At 44.4% G+C, this 15565-nt stretch overlaps 1 protein-coding gene across 1 annotated transcript; it reads right to left on the minus strand.

Moving 5' to 3' along the window:
- Positions 1-5089: 5089 nt before the first annotated feature.
- LOC123068105 (serine/threonine-protein phosphatase 6 regulatory ankyrin repeat subunit C-like) lies at positions 5090-12249 on the minus strand. The gene is made up of 4 exons (XM_044490594.1): positions 11688-12249; positions 10951-11486; positions 9836-10272; positions 5090-5420 (listed from the first exon to the last, which is right to left on the minus strand). Exons 1-4 carry the CDS (start codon positions 12247-12249, stop codon positions 5090-5092), a joined length of 1866 nt encoding a protein of 621 aa, XP_044346529.1.
- Between the last annotated feature and the right edge of the window lie 3316 nt (positions 12250-15565).

The raw sequence follows: 15565 nt of genomic DNA on the forward strand, positions 1-15565 counted from the left end.
TTGAATATGGAGAGCATCAATTATGGGCACATCACTTTGATACCTAAGACTAATGCACCTGTGACAGTCAACGACTTTCGTCCGATCACGCTACTCAATTGATGTCTTAAGCTTATAACCAAGATCCTTGCCAATCGCCTTCAGAGAATTATTCTACAGATCGTTCATCGCAACCAGTATGGCTTCCTCTGTGGATGTTCCATTCATGACTGCCTTGCCTGGGCTTTCGAATATATTCACCAGTGCCAAGCATCCAAGCGTGAGATCGTTCTACTGAAACTAGACTTTGCGAAGGCCTTTGATACGCTCCAACACCTTGAGATGTTGCTAATTATGAAGCACATGGGATTTCCAACCCAATGGTTAACGTGGATGGAAAATATCTTCTCATCAGGCAAATCATCGGTGCTTCTCAATGGGCTGCCTGGTCGACAATTTCTCTATAAATGTGGAGTGCGTCAGGGCGATCCTCTGTCACCTTTGTTATTTGTGTTAGCAGCTGACCTGCTTCAATCTGCTCTTAATGAGGCACTCCAAAACCAGGCCATCCAACACCCAATCCCGCCAAATGGAAATGACCAATACCCTATAATTCAATATGCCGACGACACTATCATCGTCCTTCCTGCTTGCACCAACCAGGCCGCCAAGATCAAACAGATACTTGAGTATTGTGCCACTTCTGTGGGACTCGAAATCAACTTTCATAAATCCACGTTGGTTCCCATCAACACTCCTCAGGACAAATGCGATGCTTTAGCAGCGATCTTTGGTTGCGCTCAAGCAGCCATGCCATTTACTTACCTAGGTCTGCCCCTTGGTACTACTCGACCTTCGGTTTTGGATTTGACATCGTTCGTTTGCAAGCAAGAAAGAAAAATTACTGCGGCTATGTCAGTCATGTCCTATGCGGGTAGACTAGCCCTCCTGAACTCCCTCATTACGTCACTGGCTATCTATCCGATGGGTACATTAAGACTCCCTCCAAAAATTATTGCTCAGTTGGACAAAATCAGATGATTCTGCCTCTGGAACAAGAAAACAGACAATGGAGACAAATGTAACTCGTTGGCAGCTTGGTCCATGGTCTGCCGCCCAAAAAGGAGTGGTGGACTCGGGGTTCTGGACCTTCTTGTTCAAAACGACGCCCTGTTGCTCAAACTCCTACACAAGTTCTACAATCAGCATGACACACCTTGGGTTAACCTCATCTGGAATACCTACTATACTGAGACTGTACCCCATGCAACTGAACCCTGCGGTTCCTTTTGATGGCGGGATATTATCCAATTAATGCCCGTTTACCGGGGAGTGACCCAAGTCAATGTGCACAACGGCAGCTCAGCCCTGTTCTGGAAAGATAATTGGAACCATTCTATTTATGAGGAAAATTACCCAAGGGCTTTTTCTTACTGCAAATCCGAAGACATTCCGGTTCAGGCCTTCCTCAACACAACCAATCTGGCCACAACCTTCCATCTACCACTGTCAGTACAAGCCCACGATGAGCTGAAGCAGATCCAGAGTGAGGTAGCTGACATGCAACTCACGAACGCGAAAGATACTTGGGCTTGCTGTTGGGGTGCACACAAATTCAAAACAACGTCGTACTACAACCACTACATTAGAGAGATCACTACGCATGTGGCATTCAAATGGCTATGGAAAACTAAGTGCACGACTAAGATTAAGGTTTTCGGGTGGCTGCTTCTATCTGACCGTCTCAATACAAGAAACATGCTAAAACGGAGACATTACAACATTGGGACCAATCTAGACTGTCTATTGTGTGGTCAACACATTGAAGAAACGGTGGAACACCTCTTCTTCCACTGCACTTTCAGCCAGTCCTACTGGAGGATACTGAACATTACTGGAGTGACCACCATCATCGCCTCTAGCTGCCGGAGAGATTGAAAGAGAGGCACCACCACAAAATGATCATGGAGATTTTCTTTCTGGCGGCTTGGAGCTTGTGGAAGGAGCGCAACAACAATTACTTTAGAAAAGTGCTGCCATGCATTGACTCGTGGAAAAGGAGGTTCGTGAATGACTTTCAAGACCTCCTACACAGACTACCTGACCACAAAAAACAACTTGTGCACGATACTTTGGCAAACATACACTGAGCACACATTTGGAGATTACTGCAGAGGGATCCTTGCTAAGGATGTTGATGCCACCTTGTAACTTAGCTTTGTAGTTAGCTTTGTAGTTATTCCCCTCCACACCCACCCCCCCCCCCCTCCCCCACTATGTGCATATGTAACAAAAACTTTTACTTTGTGGTAATATAGAAGCAGTAGGAGCATTTCCTACTGTCCTAACCTTCAAAAAAAAACTCGATTCAACTAAAGTTGGAGAAACAGACACCAGCCAGCCACCTGTGTGCAAATCACGTCGGTAGAACCGGTCTCATGAACGTGGTCATGTAATGTTGGTCCAGACCACTTCATCCAACAATATCACCGAATCAAAGTAAGACGTTGGTGATAACCAGTATGACTATTATGGCCCACAACTCTTTGTGTTCTACTCGTGCATATCATCTACGCATAGACCTGGCTCAGATGCCACTATTGGGGAACGTCGCACGCAATTTAAAAAAATTCCTACAATCACGCAAGATCAATCTACGAGATGCATAGCAACGAGAGGGGGAGAGTGTGTCCACGCACCCTCGTAGACCGAAAGCGGAAGCCTTATGTTAACGCGGTTGATGTAGTCGAACGTCTTCACGATCCAACCGATCTAGCACCGAACGTACGGCACCTCCGAGTTCAGCACACGTTCAGCTCAATAACGTACCTCAAACTCTTGATCTAGGAGAGGGTCGAGGGAGAGTTTCGTCAGCACGACGGCGTGATGACGGTGATGGTGATGTGATCCGCGTAGGGCTTCGCCTAAGCACTTCGACGCGATCTCCGCAGGTGTAAACTATGGAGGGGGGCACCGCACATGGCTAAGAGAACAATTGATGCGCCTTTGGGGTGCCCTCCGCCCCCGTATATAAAGGAGGGAAGGAGGAGGCTGGCGGCCAGTAGGGGCGCGATATGGGGGGTCCTACTAGGACTCCACTCCTGGTAGGATTCGCACCCTCCCCCAACTTTTCCTTTTTTCGGAGCAAAGGGGGGGCGCCGCTCCCACCCCTTGGCCAATTCGGATTGGCAGGGGGCGCGCGCCACCTCCTATGGTTGGCCCTCTCTCCTCCACTAAGGCCCATGTTGTCCCATTACTCTCCTGGGGGGTTACGGTAACCTCCTGGTACTTCGAAACTTATCTGAAACTTCCTGAAACCATTTCGGTATACGGATGTAAGTTTCCAATATATCAATCTTTACCTGTCGACCATTTTGAGACTCCTCGTCATGTCCGTGATCTCATCCGGGACCCCGAACAAACTTCGGTCACCAAAACACATAACTCATAATACGAATCGTCATCGAACGTTAATCGTGCGGACCCTACGGGTTCGAGAACTATGTAGACATGATCGAGACACATCTCCGATCAATAACCAATAGTGGAACCTGGATGCTCATATTGGTTCCTACATATTCTACGAAGATCTTTATCGGTCAAACCGCATAACAATATACGTTATTCCCTTTGTCATCGGTATGTTATTTGCCCGAGATTCAATCGTCGGTATCTTCATAACTAGTTCAATCTCGTTACCGGCAAGTCTCTTTACACGTTCCGTAATATATCATCCCGTAACTAACTCATTAGTCACATTGCTTGCAAGGCCAATAGTGATGAGCATTACCGAGAGGGCCCAAAGATACTTCTCTGATACACAGATTGACAAATCCTAATCTCGATCTATGCCAACTCAACTAACACCTTCGGAGACACCTGTAGAGCATCTTTATAATCATCCAGTTACGTTGTGACGTTTGATAGCACACAAGGTGTTCCTCCTGTACTTGGGAGTTGCATAATCACATAGTGAGAGGAACATGTATATGTCATGAAGAAAGCAATAGCAATAAAACTTAACGATCATTATGCTAACCTAACAGATGGGTCTTGTCCATCTCATCATTCTCTAATGATGTGATCCCGTTCATCAAATGACAACACATGTCTATGGTTAGGAAACATAACCATCTTTGATTAACGAGCTAGTCAAGTAGAGGCATACTAGGTACACTATGTTTTGTCTATGTATCCATACATGTATTAAGTTTCCGGTTAATACAATTCTAGCATGAATAATAAACATTTATCATGATATAAGGAAATATAAATAACAATTTTATTATTGCCTCTAGGGCATATTTCCTTCACTAAGTTCACTCCATTATGCTACAATTTTGACTTCTTAGTTCATTGTAATAAAATGGGCTGAGACTTATGCCCTTTTACCCAAAACCAAGAGAGAATTTGGGATGTAGTTAATGGACATGTAGAGGAGCTACAGTTTTAGAGCATATTTTCACAACCAAAAATCTACCAATACATATATGTTCTGTGTTTTTTTTTGGCTCTATCATAAGTTTTTAACCACTGAAATTATGCAACCCAGGCTATCAAAACCTACTTAGGCACAAGTACAAATAGCGTAGTTCACCAATGCAGCGGTAGCATTGGTACCACCACAGGTTTCAAGGGGCGGACATATCTCTCGCATATAGTTCAGCAATGTTGGAAAGCTCAAGGAGCATTAGAATGTCTTACAGTGCCATGGGCTCTCAAGTGAAGACAATATGAGATAACTGTGATCCATTAAACTTAATGTTTGCTTCTCACCTAAGGACCTTAATTGTGGAAACAACCACTCTGTGGCAACGATGAAGCAGGACCATAGAATGGAAAGTAATTCCGCGTGGAAGAGTTTCATAACTTTAGGGAGAAGCGCCTACAGAACACACATATCATATGCTATGAGTACAATCAAAAGGGCACACGGTCTTCTTCTCCACATCGACACTACGAGCCAAAAACATTACATCATGGCTAGTATGAATAACAATACAATGTATTCTTTTATGATGAATTAATAATACAATATTTGTAGGCAAACATTTACAGAGAAATTATAAAATATTATAAGCAAGCCGAACCATAGGAAAAATCGTTGTGGTCAGACCATGTCAAGCAGATCAGACTTGAAACTTTTGCCCAACCGAAATCTGAGCTTCAAGACAGGCCATTCACCGAGCACTTTAGTAAGAACTGGGAGTAAAACCGGTAGTGAGCAAATTCCAATAGCTAACCAATGGAGACGAGGGGCTAGCACCGTGTATAATCCAGTTGCAAATGCTGTGGTTGTTGCTATGTATGCAAACCACATAAGCTTTTTAGTAAATGATTGATAATAAATCAGGAACTCCGTATCCTCCCACTTTGCAATGATGCACACGAAAGCAACAGCAAGCGAGGAGCACATTGGATATAAGCATTGCCACTTCATTCTGCATGAGCCAAATAATAAAGAGGGAGATGACCATACAACAACGAGGGGTGAATGAAGGAAGCTTTAGAGAGCGGCTATTCTTCACCCAGGCTCATCTACACCCGGTTGTATAACAACAAAATTTAAAAAAACAGTAATAAATTCTAACAAATCTGAAAATTTTAGCTATCCAAGATGCTCATTTTGTGTGCAAAATTTTATGTTATTTGGACATCCGGGGAGCATGTGCCAAAGAAACAAAATTCGTGTGTTTGTCGACATATTCAATTAGTGTCGCTACCACGTGCTAGGACTGGTACCGGTAAGACTGATGAACATAACATGGTTAGGGCTACAACTCCGAGGAGCGAAAGTTGGCCGACCATAGAGCCAGGGGTGAGAGAGAGAATGAAGGTTGGGGACGGGGATTAGATCTTTAGTAGCTTATTCTCATCTGATTGATAATTCATCTACAGTACATGATCACCCTTTGTACGGATGACTCAAACTTGATGGCTAAGACTACAATCTTAACATTCTTAACAAACCATATCTTTATCTTCCTAACTAAACTAATATCTTTTCTGACTAAATAGATATCCTTACTAATTATCACCAATGGTCTAAGGTATGAGATCCACACCTCTAAGACTATCCATAATGGGGAGTAACTTAGACTGGTAACATGCATATGTTACTAGTCTATATTACTACCTCTATAGTGGGGAGTAACATATGTGCAGTGTCTTACTCATAGTATGAGTAACTAACTATTTTACTCAAATCATTTGTCTTCTTATTAAATCATTGTCAAATAAGCAAATTTGCTAAGTGGGTCTTATGTTACTGCTGAAGTTACTCCCACTATGGGTAGTCTAAGAGTCACATATCACCCATAATATTGTAATTATGTTAGAAAATGTTATATTAAAACCACTTGCTTTGTGTGTTGAGAAGTTAGAGTACAAAGAGAAGAGCATGTGTTTTAAATATTTATAGTAAAGCCTGGAATAAACAACAAATAAAGCAAAAAAAAGCCATAGGACCTTTCATGACGCCACCCCAGGGCGCCGGCAGGGCGAATCCTAGCACCACAAGCAGCCAATTCCACACAATTGCCGCCGGCGTAGGCTGCAGTGGCAGCGGGCCCGACATCGAAGGAGTCGGGGCGATGGACACGGCGGAGAACACCATGGAGTGGCTGGGGCTGGGCCATCGAGGACTGCGCGCACAACGCCTAGGGAGGCGTCCAAGATCGTGCAGCCGCGGAGGTTGCCGCCATAGCCGGCGAGAACCAGTATGGAGCAGTGGTGATCGCGGCGGCGGTCGTGGATCGGGATCCCACCCAAATCCGTCGTTGGTTCTACACGTGGACGACCGTCGGCGCGATGATCGGTTGGCGGGGGATGCTAGTTGCTTGCTGGCAATCCGCTGGATGGGCGCGCCATCATGGCGTGGCTCATCACTAACCTAGGCAGCTACTCGTTCGGGTGACGCGAATGCCCGTGAATTCCATGTTGATCTCGATCATGGCGGATGATGATGGAATCTTGGTGTAGTCTCCTTGTTGTACGCATCTTCGGTTGCGTTATCATCACCTGGTATCGGCTGCTCCGACGAAACCATAGATCTGGGTCTCCCGGACTGGACGACGACGGGGCCTTCAGAGTCGTCCTTCCTCTTGGGGCTTCGTCTTGGAGGAGGTGTTGGCTAGAGGGGAGAAGAGGAGGAGCGATGTTGCATCTACCGCAACGACTACAGAGGGTCTCAGCGGAGCAATGGAGCCTCGGCGAATAACGCGTGTTGATGGACGTGTGTAGGTGGTGGCATTGTCTGGCGTTGTGGTGGTGTCGAGGGCAGTATGGCCTGGCAACGAAAATGCGTTGATCGCTCTTGAAGGTAGGATGGCAGAAAATGGCTGCAGGTGATTCTTAAGCATGTGCATGTGCATATATGTGTGCAGACGGTCTGCTAGACAGGTTGATGCTCTCGGCTTGCCAACGGATGGTTTGGTTAGGCCAATGGATTAGATGGTGTGTGTTGATATGAGGTCAGCCACATTATTAAGTGTGTAAATGTAGTGACCGTCAGTGCCAGGAAGGTGGCTTTGGATTTATCCTTACTAGTCGTCAACCCGTGCTCGTGCATGGGCTAGAAATTATTAGAAGTTTACAATATTGTACATCAAAATTTTATATAAGTTTCATTTTCTTTAAATCTTATAGAAAATAGATGTGCAAAATATTTATCAATATATTTTATTGACTATTCTCATAGCCTATAAGTATTAGATTATCTACTTTACCAATGAGTAAATACATATCAAGATTCCTTTCTTTTAACAATATTATACATGTACTATTTCTAGGGTTATTCCACTTGTACTTCATTCCCTGACGTCTGAAGTGTCGTTTGTTTCTAATGTACTTGCATAGTTTAGAATGTTTTATTTTTAAATATAATCTTGGATTTATTCATTAATTATATTTTTTACATCGAAAAAATTTAATTGTGGATTTCTGATGTACTTTTTTCAATATATTTTCAGAAAAATACTATACGTGTTGTCACATGCACATTTGAGAGTATATATTTAATTAAGTGTGATTTATAGACGGGATTGGTACAGTATACATGCATACATGCGTTGTGGTTTGTGTGCGTGCGGTGATTTCTGGATGAAAATATTTAGACCACGTACCTACACCTAGATGTACGCAACACACTCTAGCATCAAGGTTGATCTGTGATTTTTTTTATTCATGAAAGAAGATGAGCAATGTTTATTTGTGCTTTTTTAGTCATGTCCGCATGGGTAACTTCATTGGGATACGTTTCCAGAAAAAATGTTTACTTTATTAGATGACTTCTGTTAGTACGCGTCCTTCCTATCTTACCACATATGGACTCTTGGTATGTGATCGTACTGCTAAACATGATAAGTATATCTTGTTTAATCCTATACGTAAATTTAAGATCTAATGATTAATTATAAACAGTTGTTAAGGATTAAGGTGGAGGCTCGTATGGTTCCTTCAATTAGTAAATATAAGATATTTGTTCTGTCGGGTCTTAAAATAGATGTGTACATCGCTTGATGCGGGGGACGGGATTGTTCTTCTTTCCAAAAGAAAAGACCCATCGCGACTGTGTACTTGTACAATAATGAAAATTTAGGAAACATTCATTGCATGGTGTATCCTAATAGTACTAGCTCCACATATTTTCATGGATTTTATTAGGGTAAAACTACAACGTTCAAAATAAGATCCATCTCCTTAGAAGCTGCAAAACCCCAGGAACCAGCTGTGAAAACAAAAACTCAAATAACCCAAGAATGCCTTAGCAAACGTTCGAAGTTACTTTCTATAACCTTTCGGTAGATTCTATCTATTATCCAGGAATTTTCCTAAATTTAAAAAGTTTAAAACTACGAACAACTGTAAAATTTACGTGAAAATTTATTGTGTACTGAATTATCTTAAAAAGTATATTTACAAGTCTCACAGTTTGAGATGTATGGTACAGGAGGTTTTCTCCCTTGGTGTACAGGGTGGAGAATCACAAAGGGGTGCATGTGGACATGTCCTTATATTTGAATTTTCTATCTCTTCTTGTGTAACGTAAGGGAATCCCAACGTCCACCCTTAAAGTGCCTGCAACTATCCAAGGCGGTCCCGCACCAGTATCCAATGGTCCGGACGAACATTTCTCCATAAAATGGAGACAAACTAAGGTGGTTTTACAGGCGTACGGACCGCTGCCACGCCCGCGTTTGAGTAGCCTGGAGCATCCAAAATCCTCCTTCCTCGCCCGTGCGCTTTCCCTCCTCATGCCAGCTGCCCACATTTTATGCCACTGGTACAGCGGCCGTTCCATATTAACGCCGGTCTAGAGCGGACACGATCTCTCACTGTCGGCATTGAAGTGGCACGTCGGCCGAAAAAGCGCCGCCCGGTGCACGCCGAACTAAACACGCCTCCTTGCCACATTCAAATGACTTCATACTGCCCACCTACCTCCATTAAACCCGAGCATGTGTCGAGAAACCTACTTTGGCCACACGCAAGTCCGCGAGACTTACGACATTAAGCACAAGGCTGGTTGACTCCTCAAATTCTCCAGTTATTTAAACGAGGGCAGATGCCGAGCAAGAACCGCACCACACCTCCGCTCCTAGTCTCCTCCTTGCACCATAGTCTCCACACTCTCCATGGCATCTGATGAGCAGGAAGACAAGTTCGCTGACACAAAAGCGAGCTAGGTGGCTCGCCGAGCCTCCCGGATATGAGCCAGCAAACTTGCTGCTCCATCTCCCTCGCCGTTGCAGGTTGTCAGTACCAAGGGCGAGAATGCTGGCTAGCAAGCGGAGGGGCAAGTCGCTGCTCCAAGCCAGAATGTGGTTAAGCAACTTGTCGCTCCAAGCAAGCTCACAGAGGAGTGGCATGTTGCCCCATGCTTCTCACGGGGGAGGACGGCGGCATGGGCACTCTGGCTGCCGTGTCATCCCGGTCCTCCCATGCCCGCGACCGCATGACCCGTGGTGAATGTTGGCGGAACCGCACCCTGCCGGCGAAGACGACCAACATATCTACGGCCACCCCCAACACTGAGGAAAAGTAGACCATGGGAGGCCGCCGACGCTTGGATCTCACGAGGGCCACAACAACCACATCACCGGCGTACACAGTCGGTGTCTTGCCCTGTTCACACACCACCACCATCCCCCGCCCTTGCTCTAGGAGGTGGAGGAGGCCACTCTTCCCCTCGGGCTGAAGCATGTCCCTCCGAGGCCACTCCGATGAGCGGCGCATCCAGACATAGGGAAGATATGGCGTAGGCGGAGGCCACGGTGACCATCTTCCCAAACCCTAAAACCAACTTTGATCCATGTTTAACGTAGGCAGAGGCTACTCTTTCCCTTCCGTTGAAGCTTATATGTCCATCGCTCATGATTGTCTGATGAGCAGTAGAGCCGAACATAGAGAAGTCATGTCGGAATGGGGATCCATCGCGGCCGACATTAGACTAGCCTAGTCCGCTATAATTAAGCTGAAATATATCCGAAATGTAAAAAAATTCATCCGGTTTATATGAAATCAGCCGGTTTGCACGAATGTTGTCCACTTAAGTTGAAAGCCGGCTTGCAAGGTATGCGGGTAGCGTTGAATGGCTGGCTTCTGCATCTGTATCCATAGACTAGTCCCTCCTCCCACCACCACCCCCCTGCCGCGGACGGATGAGGGATGAAATTTGCGAATGAGCGTTCGAGATGCCCTAAGGACTACTAGTTTTGGAGAAAGAACATGAGCCTGATCAACTATATTTGAACTAGGCCCCCCTAGCCTAAATATGCAATTGTGAGATATACAAGGCATTCTAACAAGACACTACATTGAGGAATACAATGAAGACATGCAAAAGTTATGGTAAGCGATCACAGGGTATAGTGTATACTGATTTCCATCCAAACTTATAAGTATTTTGTCGGAATTAATTTAACGACAACTATTTGTTAATGCACAAAGGAGGATATTATATTAGCTTACCCAGTTTAAGGTCTTGGCATGATCTGTGGCATTCCGTAGTTGCCAAATTACTGACTCCCCATGGTTGTCATATATTGTGAAGTTTGTCTCTTTGCGAGAGAGTAAAGCCGCAACAATTTTTGGATTGCACCTATTGACTGCGTGATGCAGAGCAGTTTTACCATTTCCGTCTCGCATGTTCACCAATTTCTGAAGTTGTGGTTCCTTCAAAAGAAATTGAACAAACTCCGTGTGACCTCCCTCTACAGCCACATGCAGACATGTCTTACCAGATTCCAGGCGATAGGGAGCATCGGGACAGTGCTTGAGAAGCTCTCGAGCAATACCAACATTACCCCGGCACGCGGCAGTAAAAAGGAGAGAACTCACATACTCCTCTTTGTGTGTCACATGTCCTAAGGACCAATCATGTTCCAAAAATATTCGTAGCACTTCAATCTTGTCCATTATCACAGCGATATGCACTGGAGTCTTCGAATCATTGCTTTTTTCTGTGGCCAGCAAAGGCCGTGTCGCCATAATTGTTTTAGCAATAACTGAAAACAAATCAAGTCAGAAACAAGTTGTCAAATATAATAAATAATTATGATAACCTTTGGCATGTATAAACTACCACATTGAAGGTTAGTACTAATGCACACTAATAGACCATCCAAGAATCAACTTTTTAGTACAACTAAAAGTTAAGATGCGATTTTGCTGTATGTTGTATCGTTATATATGTACAGTTCTCTTACCTGCATTTCCATTTCTGGCAGCAGCATGCAAGGCATTGTGACCATACGTTCCTTCATGAGCCGAATCATGAGTATCCAAAAGCTTTTCAACAATATCAGTAAAGTCCCTCATTGCCGCCATGAACATGGGTGACTCGCCGTATTTGTTCACACCATGTGACAGAGAAGGCTTTGCTATTATCAACTCCATCGCAAGGTCCTTGTGGTTGTAATTGATGGCATGATGCAGTGCATTACATCTATCGTTGTCTGTTTGCAAAATTACCTCACTCAATCCTAGCATACAACAACGCCCGAGCAACACAGAAGCCAATGAGGCATGTCCACCCATCACCGCCGCTATAAGTGGTGTCTCCCTGTCAGAGTTCACCTTGGTGAGGAGAGTCTGGTTTAGCACCAACACATCCTGGCAGAATCCCTCATGACCATGAGTGGAAGATATGTGAAGGCAGGTGCTCCCTTGTGGAGTTGTTCTAAGTAGAATGCTTGCATCCTGCGAAGCCATGTCTTTCATTGATTTGGAATCACCAGATGTGGCTGCTTCCAGGAGCCGTCTGTCCATCTGTACCCGTGCTCCTTGTCACCTGTTGCAAGTGCAGTGTTTTCATTTATAATATAACAGTTGTGCCAACTATTTAGGGGAGGAAAAATAGGTTCTGATTCGTGAGGAGGATTTGAAGTTTTGAACTGATTACTCAAAACAAGTATAAAATCAGAATATAAAGAGGATTCGGAATTACTAATTCATGTTCTGAACCGGACCAAACTATTCTGCATTTCTTCATGTTCTGGAGGAAGAACACTAGGGGCAACCAGCCTGGACTGGCTTACCTTCACCAATTTCTCTAAAAGGACTCCGGGCAGCAGATCCGCTGCGCCATCCAGAACCGAACTTGCTATTCGACCGGCTCCGACGACACTGAAGCGCTACCGGTAAACTGTCCAGGGCCAAAGCTGGACCACAGGCACTCATGGCCCAAGCCCGGCCCGTGGGAAATGTTCCCATCTATTTACGAGCGCCGCTTTGTCCTTTTTTTATATACATGTCTACTTTTTTCAGTGCACACAAAAAATTTTCTTTGGTATTCATTGAATATCTTTTAAATATATAATAAATATTTTAAAATATATGAGGTAAGTTGAAGCATTCTCAAAAAATATCAGTTTGGAGCGTTTAAAAAAAACTATAACTTCACACCTTAGTGAAGCCAAACCATGGAGCATTTAAAAATGATCAGTTTGGAGCGTTTAAAATGTATGTCAAAAGTACCATTCTACTCCCTTCAACTCCGAATAATAGGCATACACTGTTTTCCAATTTTTTTCCTCCAAAAAAGGGCACATCATCCAAAATTTACGGCAACTGTCTAAATTACTCTTCGTATCTACCACCCCTATAAACGCAGATAAATCTATGGTACATACGAATAAATTCACATCCATAAATTAATTGTTCTTATTGTAAAACCTGATACGGTTCAGACATCTTTGGCAACTCAATAAATAGCAATAAAATCCCGGTCCACAGGCAAATAAATATCAGTCAATCTCTTGTCTTTGGTAACCCAATAAAGTAGATCAATCATGTGCACATACCTATTTTCCATGTTCAGGAAATGACAGAAAATTTACGCTTTATAAAACGAAAACATAATTGTATTTTGTCTATTCGTTTTCCATAAAGACTTATCCCAAATGGTAGTCTTGTTGTCTTAAAAATATTTGGTCCACATGGCAACGCGCGGGCACATATATAGTCTCCACTAAAGAAGGTCTTAGGAAACCTGCCATGGTCATCTCTACTATGGGTGGAGAATCGAGACTCGGTTTATGGAGGTGTGTAAACACACTTGGAGCATACAGGGTGAGGGATACTTTTACCCAACATGGATGGCAGTATGATCTTAGGATTGGCCCTCCTACAATCTAGGCGTCATACTCATGTTTTCGTGTATTTCAGTTTTTTTTTCTTGTTTTTCAGTTTGGACTTGGTTTGGCTGTGTGCATGTCAGTTATATAGAGGCCGGATGTAATGCTTAATCTTTTAAGTAATAAAGCATCCTTTGTCGAAAATAAATAGAGAGGGATGATTGTATTAAAAAAAGTTAAACTGGTACTGCAGAGTTTGGCTTTGGCGCACGAATTCAGCCGACCAAAGAAGTTCTCTGGTAGTGCAGCGGCGGGTTTCACCGGCGAGGAGCCGTCCGGTGGGTCTGAGGGCATGAACATCCGCTGTGGTAGATATGAGTATTGGCAGGGAGGTGGGACCTGGCTGTAGTCAAAAATCAACGACCAATGAAAAAGGGAAACGTTTAGATCCGGCGCACCGGCCGAAACTTCGACCAGCCTCGTCCCTCGTCACGCCCAGGATGCTACAACGAGCACCATCCAGAGTTGGAACCAGCCAACCAGGATACTACTACCCGCGTGTTTTCCTACTTTTCAATGTGAAGAGGGACGATAGAGATGCTGCAACCAGCCACCGGTGTGCTACCATGGGCATCGCCGGGAGCTGGATCCAGCAAATTGTTTTGCTACCACTATCTCTTCTGTACTGGAAACATCTCGAATTTTTGCTTCCACCATATTCCTTTTTTTGCTGGATTTAGCTTTTTTTTTTTGCTTCCACCGTGCTCTGATTTTTGCTCGAACAAAGCGCAAAGTTTTTTTGCTACCACTTGATTTTTCGCCCGGCCGCCGGCGCCATTGATGCTGCAACCGGTGGCGTGCAGCCCCGGCGAGGAACCGTTTTTGCTTTTGCAGTCGGCGCGCATGACTTAACATGGATGCAACAGGGAAGCGACGAAAAAGCTGAGAGGCAGCAGCTATGGCTAGGGCAGCGACAGCCGAGCGCGCTGGGCGGTGCTTCGTGGCGGGGCGATGGAAGCCTGCTTTCTAAAAAGAAGAAGATGCCTGATAGAAGAAGAGGATAGAATCGTGCGGCTACGCGCTGTACGGTCGGATGCTGCTGGTACGACCGGCCCAAATCAGTGGCCAATGCAAAATGATGATTGATTTCTTCCCCATATCGGACGAGCATTAAGCATGGCTGAATTACGATTTTGGTTTATATTGATGTGAATTCCGTGTTCTTCCGCTCGATGTCTGGCCTCTTGCCCGCAGAACCAAACAGAATCTAAAGTAGACTAGATCGACCACCGCGTTGTAATATGTTGCGCGCGAAAATTCGGTGAAACCAAACTCACAACAAGAAAAAATAGCATAATAATTAATCTCAGATGAAATACTAGGTACGCACCTCACACAGTAGACGCAGAGAGACCGCCCAGTCGCTAGAGCACGCAGAGAGAGCGCCCTGTAACACAGTAGTAGCAGAGAGAGAGAGAGAGAGAGAGAGAGAGAGAGAGAGAGAGAGAGAGAGAGAGAGAGAGAGAGAGAGAGAGAGAGAGAGAGAGAGAGAGAGAGAGAGAGAGAGAGGCAGCAACTTAATGGCCTCTTTGATTCATAGGATTTTGAAAACGTAGGAATAAGAAAAGTGTAGGGTTGGAGTGGCATGCCTATTTGAATCCTATAGAATTAGCAATGATTGTTTGATGCCACGGGAAAAACAAAGGAATTGTAAAAAGAGGTTGGAGTGGATGTTAAATTTCCTATGAAATGTAGTACAAAAGATTCCATAGGAAAAATTCCTATGGGATCCAATCCTATGAATCAATGGACCAACATAGGAAAAAATCCTAAGGATTTTAATCCTCCAGAAATCCTGTAAAATTCCTTTGAATCAAAAAAGCCCTAAAAGGGGGCGGGTGGTATGAACCTGGCCAGGGAAGTCCGCCGACTAATGAGATTGATCCACCTAGGTAACCACGAGTGAATGTTAGTCATCCTGAGAAAGAGCCAGATTCTGTGTCGCACAT

Source organism: Triticum aestivum, chromosome 3B (genome assembly GCF_018294505.1).
Source record: "Triticum aestivum cultivar Chinese Spring chromosome 3B, IWGSC CS RefSeq v2.1, whole genome shotgun sequence".
NCBI lineage: Eukaryota > Viridiplantae > Streptophyta > Magnoliopsida > Poales > Poaceae > Triticum > Triticum aestivum.